The sequence below is a fragment of the Drosophila guanche genome, unplaced genomic scaffold (assembly GCF_900245975.1).
Source record: "Drosophila guanche unplaced genomic scaffold, DGUA_6, whole genome shotgun sequence".
NCBI classification, from domain to species: Eukaryota; Metazoa; Arthropoda; class Insecta; order Diptera; family Drosophilidae; genus Drosophila; species Drosophila guanche.
This window is the reverse complement of record NW_022995746.1, coordinates 6,897,682-6,912,683: the sequence shown is the minus strand read 5'-3', so window position 1 is coordinate 6,912,683 and position 15,002 is coordinate 6,897,682. Positions and strand designations below refer to the sequence as shown.

The window sequence follows — 15,002 nt, the reverse complement described above, 5'->3', positions numbered from 1 at the left end:
ACTCTCGTTATACTACCTGTTGAATTGCCACAAGTGGTAAAATGGCGTCACATATAGTTTCTGGGCTGAAAGTCTTGGCCAGCTAGTAAGAATACACAGAATATCAAAAAGATGTATGTTTTTACATGGCAACTAAACATTTGCTACATATTTATGTAATTAGCAACAGAGACACCTGACGAAGAGATGTGTAAATATTTACGGTATATTTTTATAATGGATGGATATATTTTGGTATATTCTTGACGGTCAAACTTTTACTGCTACCGCCACACTGCTACCGATTAATTTATAAATAATAATTGTTTTTAAGCCCCTCAATTTAATTGTTAATCTTCACATTTCCAAAATGATGGTAAGTTCCCGCTCCCAGCAAGATGTGCAACGTGTTAATCCAAAAACATGAAGCGATGCAAGCTGAGAGTGCATTCTGGATCGAAATTCAAATGACGCCTCACACGCACACAAAGAAATTGCTTATCAACAAAAATATGGGCGTATGCAATTAAAGTGAGTGTATTTAATGTTCATTGCACTTTGTAGGACGGCACGGATGAGTCAAATATACTAAATAGTCGCTCCTCGACCAACAATGGGGCAACACTGGAGATAACCTCGCCCACAAATCCACTGGCAGGACCACCGGTGGAGCCAGCAACAGGAACAGCAACAAATGGCAGCGGTTCGGCCACATCGCCGGACAGCTCCTCCTCGGCGCCAGTGACACCCGCCGCACTAGGAGAGAACGCGCTGCATGTGGAGATCTCCGATGCGCTGAGCGAGAAGGAGAAGGTAAAGTTCACGGTGCATACGCGTACGACGCTGCCAGGATTCGCGAAAAAGGACAACAATGTGGTGCGACAGCACGAGGAATTTGTGTGGCTGCACGATCGCATCGAGGAGAACGAAGACTATGCGGGCTACATTGTGAGAGAAGCACACAAAACCCCGAACAATAGACTAATTGAAATCATTACAGATTCCACCGTGTCCGCCACGTCCGGACTTTGATGCCTCGCGAGAGAAGCTGCAGCGTCTGGGCGAGGGTGAGGGCAACATGACCAAAGAGGAGTTTAAGAAAATGAAGTCCGAACTAGAGGCGTAAGTTTAAACAATTTGCAATTAAAATTTGACTCATTCTTGTATTTATCCTCCCTTCAGCGAATACTTGGCAACATTTAAGAAGACGGTGGCCATGCACGAAGTGTTTCTGCGTCGCCTGGCCAGTCATCCCGTCTTTCGTGTGGATCAGCACTTGAAAGTCTTTCTCGAATACGATCAGGATCTGTGCGCCAAGCCACGCAAGAAGATGGCCATCTTTGGTGGCTTTGTCAAGTCGCTGGGCAAGACCACAGATGAGATACTGCTGAGCGCCACAGTGCGCGATGTGAATGACTTTTTTGAGAACGAATTGCAATTCCTCACTGAATACCACGGGCACTTGCGTGAGGCTGCTCTACGCACCGAAAAGATGACACAGCGGCACAAGGAGGTGGGCGATTCCCATCAGAAAATCTCGAATGCTCTCACCCAGTTGTCCACCACTGAGAAGGGCAATGTGGAGACATTTGTGGCCAAGACAGCGGAGATATTTGAGCGCGTGAAGGTGTGTATTTGATCTCCACAACGTTATGGTTATAACCCTTCTACGTTTATTATAGAATCTGGAAACGCGTGTGGCCAGTGATCAGGATCTTAAGCTGGGCGACACTTTGCGCTACTATCAGCGGGACAGTGATGCGGCCAAGGCGCTGCTTATACGACGCCTGCGCTGCCTGGCCGCCTACGAGACGGCTAATCGCAATCTGGAAAAGGCACGCTCCAAGAACAAGGATGTGCATGCGGTAAGCATTTTTGGGGCGGGCTTTGGTGGGCAGGTTTTGTTGCAAATTATTTCACACGCTTCACTAAAACAAAAATTGTATTTTACCTTTCACAATATTTGACACATTCTGCTCTGACTCTGCGCCTCTCTGCCTCTGCTGTCTTCCCCTTCTACCACTCTGTCCACTCTTTGTGCGTGTCTCTGTATTGTGGTTTATTGTGTCGTTCTGCAGCCTCTGGAGGTGCAAGAGGTATTTGGCATTTTACAACGTTTTTATACAAAAAATTAAACAGTAGATGTACGTGTCCGTATCCCCCCAACACATTAGTCGCTGCATGTCCTTGCACCCATATAGCTAGCATGTCTTGTTGTGGCCCAAACAGGTAAACTTTCAACTAATTCGTTTGACATTTTTTTTTTTAACATTTAGGCTGAAACTGCACAGGCGGAGGCATGTGAGAAGTTTGAATCGATGTCTGCCTGCGGCAAGGAAGAGTTAATTGGCTTTCGGAATCGTCGTGTGGCGGCCATCAAGAAGAGGTAAATTAAATACAGTTTCTACCTAAAGTTACCCATTATAACCCGCTCTTTTTTGCAGTCTCGTGGAACTCTCTGAACTGGAGATTAAGCATGCCAAAACCCAATATGAATATCTGCGTCAATCGTTGATTTCCATCAAGGAGATTGCCTGAGGCTAAGAGTCACACACACACACACCAGAAGTTGAAGTAAATCAATTGTTTAATTGCTAAGCAAACAGTTTATTATGATACGGGGACAGCAAGGAGCTCCCGTAGCGCCACTTTTATTTGTATTTTGTATTAACAAATATTCAATTTGTTTTGTTAAACAGAGCGCTTTTATATTTGTCTAACGAGCATTCCTCTCTCTATAAACTAAAACTAAAACATATATATTATCTATTGTATTTTAAACCCGCATTGAAAAACTGAATTATAAAACGTGAATTATTATTGTACAGAAACAAACCCCAAGCGGCTCGTGTGTTTGTTGCCTGTCAACAGATTGTTTATTTTATTTTGTTGTAGCTCGAAATCGGTTGCCAGGACACAGCCAACAGCAACAGCAAAAAAGAACACTCCAAATTGTTTTCCACGCTATATTCTGTTTAGTTTTTGTAGTTCCCTTTCTTAGCCATGGATGATTTTGGTTGTTACGATTATAAGCAGCCGCTGAGCACCAATGTGCCGGATATGCGCACCTCCACCTACCGCGGACATCGCCACATCACAGATCTGCGTATGGGCAACAAGCTGAATGCGAAGATTTGCAGCAGCAACAATTATGTGCGGGATCCACTGTTGCATGACAAACAGGCTACTGAATATGGAGCCAACTATGAGTGGCAGGCGAGTTTCCAGCGGCTCCTCTATACCCCTAACTTATCTTTCTTTTCCTCTCTTAAGTTTGGTGATCCGAATATCCTACGCAATCCTTCGCTCAACATGAAGTCACAGTACATGAAGCCCTTCGAGCAGGGACATTTGCGTTTTATTAAACGCAAAATAAAACCCATTAGCAGCGTGACGCAGGATGCTTTTGTGGAGAAAACATTGCCAGTGGATGTGGTACCCATACGCAATGCCATGCCAACGCCTGTGGAGGCCACCAAGCTGATTATTGATCGCTCCAAGATTGGCTTCAGCAAGTACACAGATCCCTCGGCCACCACCTACAATCTCGCCTACGTTCGTTATCCACCCAATGAGCTGTTGGGTGGCATTGCTGCACACGATAATGTGACATTCTGGAACTGGTCCGAGCAGTGTAAGCCCTCGCAGAAGGTCGCACGCTATCCGGATGCCACAATGTGCGATGACTACCCGGCCAAGGATTGTCCCAAGCGACGCTGCGAGTTTCAGAACACAACCAAATCGGTGCCACATGCGGGCATGAGCACAGAAGTGCGCGAGAACTACACCGATCCGCAATGCCGCTCCATGGAGTTCAATGTGGAGGTGAAGCCGCTGATGGTGTACGAGGCCATAACACCCTTTGCCAAGAAGAGCGAAAATGCCATCTACGGCTCGGGTGAACCCGTGGTGAAGTATGTTTAAGCTGCCGAGCCTTAAAATTTATGTTCAAGATTAAAGCTTCCGCTTTATTCGAATGTGCTGAAGCTGTGGGGCAACAGGCGATACACAGAGGTAACCAGCACCTCATCCTCGTCCTCAATGGCGGGTATTCTGTCAGCCAGCTCCGGTGCGGGTGCCTTGGCTATGTAGATGGGAAAATCTCTGCAGGCAAACTCTCGCATAAACTGACGGCACACGCCGCAGGGCATGGTGAAACCCTTGGGATGATAGGCCACCACAGCGCCGCCCGTGAACATCATTTGTCCCTCGCTCACACCCTTGGCCAGGGCCGTGCGTTCGGCACAGCATCCCGGCGTAAAGGCCACATTCTCAATGTTACAGCCGGCGTAGACGTAGCCGCACTTGGAACGAAAGGCGGCGCCCACAGGGAACTTGCTATACGGCACATAGGCGTCCTTGCGTGCAGCCAGCGCAGACTCCAGCAGCTCCCTGGCCTCCACAGCTGTGCTAAGGCAAAGTAAAGTAACTCATCTAGAGGGTTTCCTGATCTGATTTCTACTCACACAAACGACAGAATTGTGTGGTGTACTCCTCCAGCATCTGTGGATGTGGCAAATTCCTTGAATCACACACACGTCCACGTTGTCTCTGCGTTGCCTGCTTGCCCTCGCGTTGGTTTATTTCGCATGCCAGTTCATTCAATGTCTTCATGTGGGTCTTGAGCGTCTTTCTCAGCTGCCGCCGCTTCAGCTCGTTCTTCATTTCGCCCAGACATCTCATGTATTTCTTCAGCAATTTTCGTTTATCGGACATGATTTTTGTTAAATTTAAAATTTTATTTTTTATTTTTATTTACTGTGAAAGCCTGAAAGGGAATACTGGAAAGTTGTTTCGAAAGTATCAAATGATAGACAGGGAAAAGGGCCAGCAGCAGTTTGCTATGATTGGGCTTTGTTGTTTATTTTCTAGTAGTTTCTATGGAATTTGTTGATTACTTTAATAAGGCTATTAAATATTGTTTTTTGACGGGTACTCCTCTAGATTTTGCACTGTTTTCTAGGAATTTCTATGCACTTTTTAGATTATTTTCTAAGGCCCTTAAATATTTTTCTTTGATTAGCTTTTGCTTTGTTTTATTCGGTTTATCTCTATGCGCTTTTTGGATTACTTTATTAAGGCTATTAAATATTTATTTTTTGACGGGTATTCCCCTTTCTATGCACTTTTTATCTCTATGCACGGATTATCTCTATGCGCTTTTTGGATTACTTTATTAAGGCTATTAAATATTTATTTTTTGACGGGTATTCCCCTAGATTTAGTTCAGTTTTAAGTTGAATTTCTATGAACTTTTTGGACTATTTTATTGAAGCTATTAGTATTATTTTTGTTGGGGCAATCCCCTAGATTGAGCTTTGTTTTTTTTTCGGTTAAGCTCTGTGCACTTTTTGGATTAATTTATTACGTTTATAAATTTTTGTTTTTTAATGTTTTTACCAGTTTAATCAACAAATATATGACCCTTTCTTTAATCTATTATTAAAGCATGTTCCAACACTCCAAATTTCGTGTTAAATAGTGTAATTTTCTTTATTTCAAATGATTAGATTGTAAAGATTTAGATTAAATTTGATTAAGGGGGGCAGGTTCGTAGCACTCCGCAGGTTCACTACCACTACAACGACAACTACTTCCTATAGGTGCGAAAACTGCTCGGCAACAGATTAAAAATTGATGTGCACAGCACGGGGTCATCGCTGCGCAGGGGTTCCACTTTATTCGCAATCCTCTCATCAATGGCTTGGGCTATGTAGATGGGTATATCGCTGGTGGCAAACTCCCTGATGAACTGCCGACAAACGCCACAGGGTGTGGTAAAGACATCCGGTTCGTAGGCCAGAACAGCGCCCATCGAGAACTCTGTGGCACCCTCGCTGACGGCCTTCGTGAGGGCTGTGCGCTCGGCGCAAGAGCAGGGCGTAAATGCGGCATTCTCCACATTGCAACCGGTGAAGATTTGCTTGGTAAGAGTGGAGCGGAAGGCTGCACCCACCTTGAACCCACTGTATGGCGCATAGGCACGCTGACGCACTGCCGAGGCGGCCAGCAGTAGCTCTTGCACGGCGGGATCTGCAAGCCAAAAGTGTCACTGAAAATGATCCACAAGGGAGCAAGGAGAATTCTTACCAAGACTGCCATATGTGACCACCTCTTCGGCTTTCTCTGGGCGGGCAAAGTTCTTCATCAGGTGCGACATGATTCTTATATTATTTAATATTTTTTGGAGGCTGGCTGGCTGGCTGTTCGTTGTTATATTTATAGCAAGTTGTGGGTGCGCGCGGTTCCGTGTTTCTCCTTCGAATGTCCGCTGGCAAATGGACGGTTTGTGGTGACGCTGGCGACCAACGTTAGCAATGGATACGTTTGATAGCTGCTGTGCGTTTTGTTGTTCTTGTGGTGGTGGCAAAAATAAACACTTTTGCCAGCATAGAAGGGAGAGTCTCCGAGAGAGGGAGAGCGAAACGCTTGATAAGAGCCGCTAGAGCGCCATCGATCGCTCGATCGATCTTTCGGAATAGTGAAAACAACAAACAGATGCGATGTTCAATCAACAAAAGGGTTGGGGTGGGTTTACACACATAACAAATTGGAAATTACACATAAAAATATTGCTCTAAAAACCGATGATGCCGCTGGCTCTGTCTATCTGTTCATCCCATCCCTGTTGCCTGTCCCCTATTTGCCATTGAGAAAGCGGAAACCATTGGGCAGAAGTTGGAGCACACTGGTGCAGAGGACACGCAGCGGCAGATTGCTTGGCTGGGCCGCATACAGAGGGATGTCCTTGCCATTGACAAACTCCGACAGAAACTGGCGGCAAACGCCGCAGGGTGTGGTAAATCCATTGTCCTGTTGCGCCACCACAGCACAGGCCACAAAGTCGCGCTTGCCTTCGCTGTAAACATACGAGAGATAACATAACTCGCATCGTTCCAATGCTCCATTGACATCAATTTAATCTCACCTAATGGCCTTGACGGCAGCGGTGCGCTCGGCACAAATGCTGGCTGCGTAGGCGCCGTTTTCTATGTTGCAGCCCGTGTATATGGAGCCATCGCTGGTGCGTAAAGCAGCACCTACAGAAAAGTTGCTGTACGGACAGTATGCCTGCTTCCTGGCCTCCGCTGCTGCTCGGATGAGCTCCTGCACCGATGGATCTGGGAGGGAAACCATTTAGTGAGTGCCTGGCAATGATTGCCGCAATCTTACCCAAGCTATCATGCTCTTGCACATTGAGCTCGTCTCTTGCGCCATTGATAAACACCTGTGTCATAGCTAAGATCTCTTAATTTTGATTACAAGTTGCCCAACCAGCAACACCAAAACACCCCTCTCGACCCACTGAAGCACAGCTGTTCGCTGTGTAACACTTTCCAGCACTGTCAAAGTATCAGAGTGTGCGTGTTTTGTTTGTACAATAATTAACACACGAACACAATTCGAATGCGTGTGTGTGCTTTCCTTTCATCTTATCATAAAAGTTTACTCACAACCGGGAAATTTCGATCAATATAGTAGCATTCCGGCCTCAAACAAATTAGTGAGTGACTGAATTTGGTGGTTTGTTGTTCATACTTTAGTTGTAATAATGCCGTCGCCGTCAGAGTCAGAGTCCAGCCCCACAAATCTCGAGCACCAGAGGCAGCTGTCAGAGGACATAACCGTGGCCATGGGTGGAGTAGCAGAACGTTTGCCGCCCGTCAACAAGGATGATAATCGCTTTCCCTACTGCATCGTGTGGACGCCCATTCCAGTGTTGACTTGGATACTTCCCATGATCGGTCACATGGGCATTTGCACCTCAATCGGTGTGATACGCGACTTTGCTGGCGCCTACTTTGTTTCCGAAGACCAGATGGCGTTTGGAAATCCAACTCGCTACCTGCGCCTGCATCCGAAATACGCCCAGGGCGGCACCAATGCCTGGGACGAGGCCGTGTCGAAGGCCTCCGTTCTGTATGGCACGAGGATACACAACATTTTCTGCGACAATTGCCACTCGCATGTGGCAACGGCCCTCAACAATATGCGCTACAAGAACAGCAGCAGCTGGAACATGATCATCCTCAGTATGTGGCTCTTTGTCTGCGGCCGCTACACTAGCATCTGGGGCATACTCAAGACGTGGCTGCCGTTTGCTATCTTCGTCACCATTATAGTTCTGCTGGCAGTTTACTTTTAGTGAGTGCTGTGTGCGATGTCGTTCCAATGGTTATTCTAATTGTTATTGCTATGTCTAAGATATCTTTTATTTGTATTTCTTTGTAGTTACAAAATAAATGTATGTACTTTAACGTTAGTTAAACAAAACTCTATCTGCTATGACTCAGCGCTAACTTTTTGGCGGGTACGCACGTACAGGAGATTAGTTTTCGACTGCTTTTGTGATTTCGTCGGCGTGTTCAAGCAGTTTCTTCCACTGCAGTATCGACAGGCAGATTCCTTTTTTGCCCGGCAGCGTTTCACCGTTCTTTTCATAGAACTCACGGATATCGACCATTTTGCGGCCACGGAACTCGTTGATGCGTACCTGACGCATTCTCTCCAGCGTCCAGGTGGTGGCCTCAACATCGCCGCCACCACCAGAGGCAGGCTTTTTGGCCGCGGCCGCTGGAGCAACAGATTCCTTCGCTTTCTTGCTTGCCGGCTGGTTGCGCTGTGTTGTGGCAAACAAAACTATTTAGAAGTACATTTATAAATAGATTAGTGGTTAACATACGTCATCGGGGCCGCTGTCACTGCCGGACGATGAGGAGTGCTGCTTCTTCTTTATTTTCGGCATAATTAATTTATTTTATTCACAGATTTTCAATAAAAAATTGTCTAGATTCCGATGCGTGAAAATTCGCGCTAGTTGACATTAAGTGTTGGTAAGCACCGCGGGTATGGACTAGTGCGGCGAAACTGTACAAAATCACCAGTATTGCCACAGCTGAGTCGAATTAAATGCATTCTCAAGAGGCAGTGTGTGCGTGGAAGAGAACAAACAAACTTGGAACACCTTTCAACGTACTCCAGCTGCTACCCGAAGTTTGACAGCCCTAATCTCTTTGAATACCGTATAAAAAATCACCAACGATGTTTTAGTTTAGTATATTTTTATCTACTATTTTACCTAACAATATTGGCGACACTGCAAATTAGTGTTGTTAAACGCATCGCAGGACCGGCGTCACTTCGCGTAAGGCGCACTTTTTTTCTCTCCAGAATCGTTTTCCCGACGTCTACGTTGTTTGACTAATCAAACCACCAAACTAGCTACTTACTCTTTATTAAATCGTCGCATCCAAGTGGTGAGTGTAGCAATCAGTGGAATCCAAACAATTCGTCGCAAAGTGATTTTTTCCTTTTTTTTTGTGCGCCCGCATTTTTGCACTGGCGTGTTTGCGTGTGTGTGCGTACCTATCTCACATTTTTTTCCCACTAAACAGCACTTTGAATAAAGTAAAGCAAAATGGGTAAGAAGCCTGACGACGCCGAGAGCACTCAATCCGAAGAGGAGGTGGAAGAGGAGGAGGAGTATGCCGTTGAGAAGATTTTGGATCGCCGTGTCCGCAAAGGAAAAGTGAGTTGCAGCCACCGAAAGCCCCCTCTACCCTATCCATTCCCCCTTGGACGTTAGTGGCACAACTTGTCTACAGCGACATTAATTCAATTTTTTTTCGAAGGTGGAGTACTTTTTGAAATGGAAGGGCTATCCCGAAACTGAAAATACTTGGGAACCCGAGAGTAATCTCGATTGCCAGGATCTTATACAGCAATACGAGCTGAGTCGCAAGGATGAGGTATGTACGGGTTGCGTAGCGTGGTACAGTTGCTTTCGCAGACTCTAAAGTGGCATTCGTGTTGGTTGTGCGTTTCAACAGGAGAAGTCCGGCGGTGGCGCCAAAAAGGACCGTCCTGGCAGCAGCGCCAAAGTGAAGGAGACGGGCCGTAGCTCCACTGGCACAGGTGTGCCAGCCAGCAAGCGCAAACAGGAGGAGCCTTCGGGTGAGTCACCACAAATTATAATGAAATTTTAGATGTAATTTGTTGTTTTACTGGCAGCTACCAATGGAAAATTAAAGCGCACAGATCATGACCAGGACTCTAGCAACGACTCGAATAGTTCGACAACCACGGGTTTCGATCGCGGCCAGGAGGCTGAAAAAATTCTTGGCGCCTCTGACAACAATGGCCGCCTCACATTCCTGATTCAGTTCAAAGGTGTCGACCAGGCTGAGATGGTGCCATCCTCGATAGCTAACGTAAAGATACCCGCTATGGTGATTGCCTTCTATGAGGAGCGCCTCTCGTGGTACTCGGACAACGAGGATTAGTAGTGGTAGAGTGTTAGCCGAGGCAAAAGAGTAAATAATCTTAAATAAAAAACTTAAAATATATTAGATCGTAGTTTAAATTCAAGGACAAGGCCGTTCTCCGTTTATCCCGGACACCCAAACTATATTTTTTGTCCCCTACAAAAACCGAATAACATGTATTTACATGACATTTAAATAAATAAAATAGGAATGTTCTATAAAATCTGGAATAATGCATCTACTGTGTGTGTGTGAGTGGATCCTGAACTTCCTTAGGGTCGAATTTTGTCATGTGATGACCATATGCACGCCGACTTTTTACCTCTGTTATTTATTTTGTTTCCATGTAGAGATCACAACGGGCCGAAACCGGCCTAAGTGTCAGGATTGTGAAATCCCGACGACCGACTTAACCTAACCTAACCTTCCATGTAGAGCAGCTGGGCACGCGCCATTTTAGCTTTTGCCGCTAAACGGAATTTTGCAATGCATTGGTATTAGTGTGAATCAATGTAATACACGTGTATATGAGCTGCAGCGCAGCGTCAGAGCCTTGACCGTGACCGTTAACGAGCCCTGATGTAGAGTGAGAGAATTTTGACGAAAATTTTGAATTGAAAACAGTAAAGCAGTCGATGATTCCAACTGACCGGGTATGGCGAATACTGAATCGACTTGACACGTAAAAGTACGACCTCACGTTATTTATTTACACAGATAGATAACACAAGAAGAACTTATAAAACGATTAATTTGACAATTAAACATGGGTTACACGGGCAAGCGTAAACCTTTGTAAAAACATGTCGCCTTGTCTGATTCGTAAGTCGTCGAACAACCGGTGTAATGTAAGGCTTAAGAGATCGTGTAACGGTGTCCATGACCAATGACGGCGTCCCGGATGCCCCACGTGGCCGTGCCCACAGCCACTGTAGCCCGGCATGCGTCCCTCGCAGCTCGTGAACTGTGACGCCGACGGGAACGGTCTCGTTTTCCTCGTTGTCACTATCTAAGGTCACACACCTGCGTGGACGGACCGGACCTTGCACTTCCCTGACGAGAACTACCCGGCGAGTAACTACCACTAGCAATCCTAATTTCACGGCACTCTCAGCCCGCACTTCCTCTACAACATCCACGGTAGTGCTAACAGGCGGACATCGATGGGCAGAAACTTGGACGTGGAGTCCTTGTACTTGATCATACAATTGATCTGCAGACCACCATGACAGAGGGAAACGCCATCCGCATCACGAGAGTGCAGCATTAGATCGGCCTTCCTGTGGAGTCGCAGCTGCGAGAAGCCCTCCCACTCGAGGGTGCACAGCGATGGCTCCACCACCTGCATGGTAATGATGCCATAGAGGGGAATATCCCGCTGCTCCTTGGTGGCCGGTGCCCGTATCTTGGGTAGAAAGTGCAGCGAATCGGAGATCTTGGGATCCACCGGGGGCTTGAATTGTTGACAGAATTCGAAGCGCTTGAGGAGAATGCCCACAAAGCTGAGTATCTCTGCATCGGCACCGATTTCGGACAGCTCCTGGCTGAAGTGTACAGCATCCATGGCCTCCTGCGTGCGTTTTTCTAGAGGTTAAACCTGATAAGTGCAACTGGCATGAGTTTTTGTATGCAAATTCCTACCCAAATCCAATTGCTGCTTGAGTATTATCTCTACCTTGGACTCCCTGGCGCGACTTATTTGCTGTAGGAGCGTCCGCCGATGCACTTCCACTGCCTCGAAGTAGCCCTGCATATGCCGCTCCACCTGGTTGTGTATGTCATCGCATCTAGCATTGATGCCTCTGGCTATATCGTTTAATCTTTCGATGGAATGCTCAGCATACTGACACAGCGGACGCGTCTGATCGGTGGCTTCCCGGAGCAGCTTACTCTGCTGGCCAATGGCCCGCGCAACGGTCTCGTGGCGATGTCCCTTGTGCAGCAGCACTAGGCAGTCCGTGCAAGCCAACTGTCGACACACCACACAGAAGGCCTTAAGCTCAAAGTTGGTGTGGAGGCCACACTTGAGCACCAGCTTGCTGCTGTCTCCCAGGCCCAACTGCTGCTGCTTTTGCTTGCGTGCGCGCCGGAGCTCCAGGATGCTTCTCATGCGATGATTGGCTGTGGAACGCTGCCGCTCGTGGGCGTCCTTGCACAGCGAGCACAGATTGAGGGTGCAACTGATGCAGTGATAAGTGGCCTGGAAGAGCAGAGAGTGAGGACTAGCTGCAGGACAGAACGAACTCCTTTTGCTTACACTAATCTCATCGCTGCAGAGCGAACACCAGACCCTCGAGATGACATCTTCGCCTGCCTGCAGTCGCAGCACTTCGATGCGCCGCACCAGCAAATAGTTCTGTGGTAGCAGACGCACTCCACCCAGTGGCACATCCGTGGGATACTGACACACATGGCAGCGTATGCAGCGTGGAGCAATGTCGCTGACAAAGCTGCCCGTGAAGCGAGTGCTAAAGGAACTAGTGGAACGCTTGCCATCACTCTTGGACTACAGAAAAGAGAAGTAAGTATCGTCGAGCCATTGGCAGTTGCTGACCAAAAACTCACCCGAACTACCAATCGATCCATGGACTTTTTGCGCCTCAAACTGAAGCTGGCACCACGCTGTCGGGCAGGGGAGACAGTCGCCAGTTCGGCACTCGAGCCGCCCATCTCCGAGCGCAGACTGTAGTTGGAGGGAACCTCGCTCTGTGAGTGATCCCACGTGGCGCAGGCCTCCTCCTTAAAGTTCTCATTGACCAAACACTGCAGGCAAAAGGAGTGCAGGCAGTGTAGGGTTCGCGGATCCGTGTAGACATCCATGCAGATGGCACACTTCAACTCATCACCGAAGGTGATCAAAATTGTCTCTGGCGGCGTGCTGGGTCTCAGCGTAATGCTCGGTGAGGGTGAGGGCGTGATGGCTGGCGAATTGGAGCGACTTCTGATCATGGGACTGTGTGCATTGTAGATCTCCAGTGTGGGTGGCCGCTCCACGGATGGGAGTAGTAATCGCGGCAGCATCTCCTGCCTGGGCTGTGCCGTGTCCGGCGTGGGTGGCGACACCCTAAGCTCGGGCGAGGCCTTGAGACTCAGCAATCGCTTGGGTTGCAGCTGCTCTGGCTTGGCTCTGATCTGTGGCTGTGCCACCGTCACATTGCTGGCCTGACTGCTGCTGCTACTCTGCACGGACACGGACGAGGCCCCGCTCAAGATGTTGTCCAGCAGCGACTCTGGCGAGGTGGAACTGCCACCTCCGCCAGCCAGGCTGCTGCTTTGCTCACTCCCACTGTCCTGAACTTGGGCCTCCTCCAGGGGTATCTCCGTCAGTGTGGGTTGAACGGGCCCCGCCAATCCCAGTGTCCGCGAGCGTCGAATGATGCAGTTGCTCAGCTCTAGTTTGGGCACTGTGGGCGTGTCCGCCAAGGTACCCTCCACCTTGGGTGCAATGGCAAAGGTGAACAGCTGTGGCGCCGACTTACGACGCACTGCCTCGGCAATGGGCAGTGTCTGTAGCAGCTGTAGCTGTCCCTGTCCCTGGGGAGGATTCTTACGCAGGGAAATCTTTGAGGAGCTCAACTTCAACATCAGTTTGCCAGTGGTTGGTGCTGGTGGTGGAGGTGGAACCACAGCTGCTGTAGGCACAACCTTGGCTCCAGTCTCCCCCTCCATGCGCTCATAGTCGATGATTGGTGGGCCCCCGCTGACGCTTTTCGTGGAGGCGCTCGTCCTTCGCTTGAAGATGGGTTTTATGGGGCGCTCGCTCATGACTGGGTTCTCTCTATATGTAATCCTATTCCTGAAGGGATTTCCAGCTCTAGTTGTGGTTCCGCCACGCCATCAGACCCGCTGCGTGTTCCCCTTGTGACTGCTGCTGGGCCGGGCGGCGTGAGGTTTTCTTTCCCCTAATCCAATTAGATTTGGCCCGCAACAATGGAAATTATACAAACGTCGGTCAGAGGTGGAAATGGCAACAACACGTCTGCCATTGACAATTGTGCAATCGTTTGTTGTGGTTGCCTCTGCTACTCATTCGAAATAGTAGATACTACGGGCATCAGTCGCAATTTATTCAATCCCACTGACTGGGCGCTATCGATTGGACTCATACAAAAAGTCATACAACAAATTATAATTAAAATTTATAATTTTAATAAAAAATTGAATATATAAGAAATTTATTATAAAAAATTAACAAATGCATTTATATTTAAGTTAAATATTTCATAACATTGGTGTTATATATTCCCATCAATATTTATAATTAGTTAACTAGTAAAATGCAAAGACACTATTACAATTTATTTATTTATGTTTTGGGCTCTTTTCCCGAATTCAGAACTAACTTTAAACCATATTGAGCTTAAAATATCAATGATATGATGCTAGAGAGAGACAGACCAAAAAGAACTTTCAAGAATGTAAGTTGAAAGCTTTTTTACAACAACTAGGAAAGGGACAGTTTTGTTTACAAGCCAAGTCGTTTCGTTACGCAGCGTTAAAATCTCTCGAATCAAAGCTCACATACTGCAAATATGATGCTGGTAACTGAAACAAAGGAAAGTATACGATTATACCACATCCCATATCCGTTTAATCAACCCCCCCCCCCCCCCCCCCCCCCCCCCCCCTCCACCCCCCCCCCCCCCCTCCCCCCCACCCTCTTCCCCCCTCCACATTTCAGTATATACATCAAATAGAAAGATGACTATCTAGTTGTGTGTATTTCCAACGTCTCACACCCCCCCCCCTCACCCTCAC

At 47.5% G+C, this 15,002-nt stretch overlaps 9 protein-coding genes across 16 annotated transcripts; 4 read left to right on the top strand and 5 right to left on the bottom strand.

Moving 5' to 3' along the window:
• The first annotated feature begins 254 nt into the window (after window positions 1-254).
• On the top strand, window positions 255-2,737 carry LOC117581776 (sorting nexin-32). 2 transcript variants are annotated; one of them, XM_034269199.1, is made up of 8 exons: window positions 255-355; window positions 544-927; window positions 980-1,101; window positions 1,162-1,606; window positions 1,662-1,844; window positions 2,058-2,075; window positions 2,256-2,365; window positions 2,424-2,737. In XM_034269199.1, exons 1-8 carry the CDS (start codon window positions 350-352, stop codon window positions 2,515-2,517), a joined length of 1,362 nt encoding a protein of 453 aa, XP_034125090.1. In that variant the 5' UTR covers window positions 255-349; the 3' UTR covers window positions 2,518-2,737. The 2 variants fall into 2 exon arrangements, with proteins under 2 accessions (XP_034125090.1, XP_034125091.1); XM_034269200.1 differs by lacking the exon at window positions 2,058-2,075.
• Window positions 2,738-2,896: 159 nt separating this feature from the next.
• LOC117581779 lies at window positions 2,897-3,956 on the top strand. Its single transcript, XM_034269202.1, has 2 exons — window positions 2,897-3,195; window positions 3,253-3,956. The coding sequence occupies exons 1-2, from the start codon at window positions 2,983-2,985 to the stop codon at window positions 3,901-3,903; spliced, it is 864 nt and encodes a 287-aa protein (XP_034125093.1). The 5' UTR covers window positions 2,897-2,982; the 3' UTR covers window positions 3,904-3,956.
• LOC117581780 (cytidine deaminase) lies at window positions 3,921-4,771 on the bottom strand. The gene is made up of 2 exons (XM_034269203.1): window positions 4,446-4,771; window positions 3,921-4,384 (listed from the first exon to the last, which is right to left on the bottom strand). The coding sequence occupies exons 1-2, from the start codon at window positions 4,693-4,695 to the stop codon at window positions 3,948-3,950; spliced, it is 687 nt and encodes a 228-aa protein (XP_034125094.1). The 5' UTR covers window positions 4,696-4,771; the 3' UTR covers window positions 3,921-3,947.
• Window positions 4,772-4,907: 136 nt separating this feature from the next.
• Window positions 4,908-6,437, bottom strand: LOC117581784 (cytidine deaminase). 2 transcript variants are annotated; one of them, XM_034269214.1, is made up of 3 exons: window positions 6,070-6,437; window positions 5,556-6,012; window positions 4,908-4,919 (listed from the first exon to the last, which is right to left on the bottom strand). In XM_034269214.1, the coding sequence occupies exons 1-2, from the start codon at window positions 6,137-6,139 to the stop codon at window positions 5,570-5,572; spliced, it is 513 nt and encodes a 170-aa protein (XP_034125105.1). In that variant the 5' UTR covers window positions 6,140-6,437; the 3' UTR covers window positions 4,908-4,919; window positions 5,556-5,569. The 2 variants fall into 2 exon arrangements, with proteins under 2 accessions (XP_034125105.1, XP_034125104.1); XM_034269213.1 differs by lacking the exon at window positions 4,908-4,919 and having other exon boundaries at window positions 5,447-6,012; window positions 6,070-6,436.
• Window positions 6,438-6,478: 41 nt separating this feature from the next.
• LOC117581786 (cytidine deaminase) lies at window positions 6,479-7,312 on the bottom strand. The gene is made up of 3 exons (XM_034269215.1): window positions 7,153-7,312; window positions 6,908-7,100; window positions 6,479-6,838 (listed from the first exon to the last, which is right to left on the bottom strand). The coding sequence occupies exons 1-3, from the start codon at window positions 7,214-7,216 to the stop codon at window positions 6,619-6,621; spliced, it is 477 nt and encodes a 158-aa protein (XP_034125106.1). The 5' UTR covers window positions 7,217-7,312; the 3' UTR covers window positions 6,479-6,618.
• A 43-nt stretch (window positions 7,313-7,355) lies between these two features.
• LOC117581782 (transmembrane protein 222) lies at window positions 7,356-8,243 on the top strand. Of its 3 annotated transcripts, none has more exons than XM_034269210.1 (2): window positions 7,356-7,483; window positions 7,548-8,241. In XM_034269210.1, the coding sequence occupies exon 2, from the start codon at window positions 7,613-7,615 to the stop codon at window positions 8,123-8,125; it is 513 nt and encodes a 170-aa protein (XP_034125101.1). In that variant the 5' UTR covers window positions 7,356-7,483; window positions 7,548-7,612; the 3' UTR covers window positions 8,126-8,241. The 3 variants fall into 3 exon arrangements, with proteins under 3 accessions (XP_034125101.1, XP_034125100.1, XP_034125102.1); XM_034269211.1 differs by having other exon boundaries at window positions 7,388-7,488; window positions 7,553-8,241; XM_034269209.1 differs by having other exon boundaries at window positions 7,384-8,243.
• LOC117581787 (RNA polymerase II transcriptional coactivator) lies at window positions 8,171-8,822 on the bottom strand. Its single transcript, XM_034269216.1, has 2 exons — window positions 8,663-8,822; window positions 8,171-8,599 (listed from the first exon to the last, which is right to left on the bottom strand). Exons 1-2 carry the CDS (start codon window positions 8,723-8,725, stop codon window positions 8,309-8,311), a joined length of 354 nt encoding a protein of 117 aa, XP_034125107.1. The 5' UTR covers window positions 8,726-8,822; the 3' UTR covers window positions 8,171-8,308.
• A 262-nt stretch (window positions 8,823-9,084) lies between these two features.
• On the top strand, window positions 9,085-10,325 carry LOC117581781 (heterochromatin protein 1). Of its 4 annotated transcripts, none has more exons than XM_034269207.1 (5): window positions 9,085-9,236; window positions 9,378-9,508; window positions 9,612-9,728; window positions 9,810-9,933; window positions 9,988-10,325. In XM_034269207.1, the coding sequence occupies exons 2-5, from the start codon at window positions 9,398-9,400 to the stop codon at window positions 10,260-10,262; spliced, it is 627 nt and encodes a 208-aa protein (XP_034125098.1). In that variant the 5' UTR covers window positions 9,085-9,236; window positions 9,378-9,397; the 3' UTR covers window positions 10,263-10,325. The 4 variants fall into 4 exon arrangements, with proteins under 4 accessions (XP_034125098.1, XP_034125096.1, XP_034125097.1 ...); XM_034269205.1 differs by having other exon boundaries at window positions 9,086-9,236; window positions 9,375-9,508; XM_034269206.1 differs by having other exon boundaries at window positions 9,086-9,236; window positions 9,370-9,508.
• A 1,045-nt stretch (window positions 10,326-11,370) lies between these two features.
• On the bottom strand, window positions 11,371-14,260 carry LOC117582238. The gene is made up of 4 exons (XM_034269848.1): window positions 12,810-14,260; window positions 12,502-12,750; window positions 11,886-12,444; window positions 11,371-11,828 (listed from the first exon to the last, which is right to left on the bottom strand). The coding sequence occupies exons 1-4, from the start codon at window positions 14,007-14,009 to the stop codon at window positions 11,371-11,373; spliced, it is 2,466 nt and encodes an 821-aa protein (XP_034125739.1). The 5' UTR covers window positions 14,010-14,260.
• Between the last annotated feature and the right edge of the window lie 742 nt (window positions 14,261-15,002).

What these genes read in the sequence shown, in the direction of transcription:
- LOC117581780 (XM_034269203.1), bottom strand. Translation starts at nt 4,695, where the DNA reads ATGTCCGATAAACGAAAATTGCTGAAGAAATACATGAGATGTCTGGGC. An exon ending in CACACAATTCTGTCGTTTGT is followed by an intron (nt 4,385 to 4,445) that starts GTGAGTAGAAAT and finishes GCCTTAGCACAG; the next exon opens with CTGTGGAGGCCAGGGAGCTG.
- LOC117581786 (XM_034269215.1), bottom strand. Translation starts at nt 7,216, where the DNA reads ATGACACAGGTGTTTATCAATGGCGCAAGAGACGAGCTCAATGTGCAA. An exon ending in GCAAGAGCATGATAGCTTGG is followed by an intron (nt 7,101 to 7,152) that starts GTAAGATTGCGG and finishes TTTCCCTCCCAG; the next exon opens with ATCCATCGGTGCAGGAGCTC. An exon ending in GCTGCCGTCAAGGCCATTAG is followed by an intron (nt 6,839 to 6,907) that starts GTGAGATTAAAT and finishes GTATGTTTACAG; the next exon opens with CGAAGGCAAGCGCGACTTTG.
- LOC117581779 (XM_034269202.1), top strand. Translation starts at nt 2,983, where the DNA reads ATGGATGATTTTGGTTGTTACGATTATAAGCAGCCGCTGAGCACCAAT. An exon ending in GAGCCAACTATGAGTGGCAG is followed by an intron (nt 3,196 to 3,252) that starts GCGAGTTTCCAG and finishes TCCTCTCTTAAG; the next exon opens with TTTGGTGATCCGAATATCCT.
- LOC117581784 (XM_034269214.1), bottom strand. Translation starts at nt 6,139, where the DNA reads ATGTCGCACCTGATGAAGAACTTTGCCCGCCCAGAGAAAGCCGAAGAG. An exon ending in GGTCACATATGGCAGTCTTG is followed by an intron (nt 6,013 to 6,069) that starts GTAAGAATTCTC and finishes TTTGGCTTGCAG; the next exon opens with ATCCCGCCGTGCAAGAGCTA.
- LOC117582238 (XM_034269848.1), bottom strand. Translation starts at nt 14,009, where the DNA reads ATGAGCGAGCGCCCCATAAAACCCATCTTCAAGCGAAGGACGAGCGCC. An exon ending in TGGATCGATTGGTAGTTCGG is followed by an intron (nt 12,751 to 12,809) that starts GTGAGTTTTTGG and finishes TCTTTTCTGTAG; the next exon opens with TCCAAGAGTGATGGCAAGCG. An exon ending in CAAGCAGCAATTGGATTTGG is followed by an intron (nt 11,829 to 11,885) that starts GTAGGAATTTGC and finishes TTTAACCTCTAG; the next exon opens with AAAAACGCACGCAGGAGGCC.
- LOC117581776 (XM_034269199.1), top strand. An exon ending in AAGACTATGCGGGCTACATT is followed by an intron (nt 928 to 979) that starts GTGAGAGAAGCA and finishes AAATCATTACAG; the next exon opens with ATTCCACCGTGTCCGCCACG. An exon ending in GTGGCGGCCATCAAGAAGAG is followed by an intron (nt 2,366 to 2,423) that starts GTAAATTAAATA and finishes TCTTTTTTGCAG; the next exon opens with TCTCGTGGAACTCTCTGAAC.
- LOC117581781 (XM_034269207.1), top strand. Translation starts at nt 9,398, where the DNA reads ATGGGTAAGAAGCCTGACGACGCCGAGAGCACTCAATCCGAAGAGGAG. An exon ending in GCCGTGTCCGCAAAGGAAAA is followed by an intron (nt 9,509 to 9,611) that starts GTGAGTTGCAGC and finishes TTTTTTTCGAAG; the next exon opens with GTGGAGTACTTTTTGAAATG. An exon ending in CAAACAGGAGGAGCCTTCGG is followed by an intron (nt 9,934 to 9,987) that starts GTGAGTCACCAC and finishes TTGTTTTACTGG; the next exon opens with CAGCTACCAATGGAAAATTA.
- LOC117581782 (XM_034269209.1), top strand. Translation starts at nt 7,532, where the DNA reads ATGCCGTCGCCGTCAGAGTCAGAGTCCAGCCCCACAAATCTCGAGCAC.
- LOC117581787 (XM_034269216.1), bottom strand. Translation starts at nt 8,725, where the DNA reads ATGCCGAAAATAAAGAAGAAGCAGCACTCCTCATCGTCCGGCAGTGAC. An exon ending in GTGACAGCGGCCCCGATGAC is followed by an intron (nt 8,600 to 8,662) that starts GTATGTTAACCA and finishes GCCACAACACAG; the next exon opens with CGCAACCAGCCGGCAAGCAA.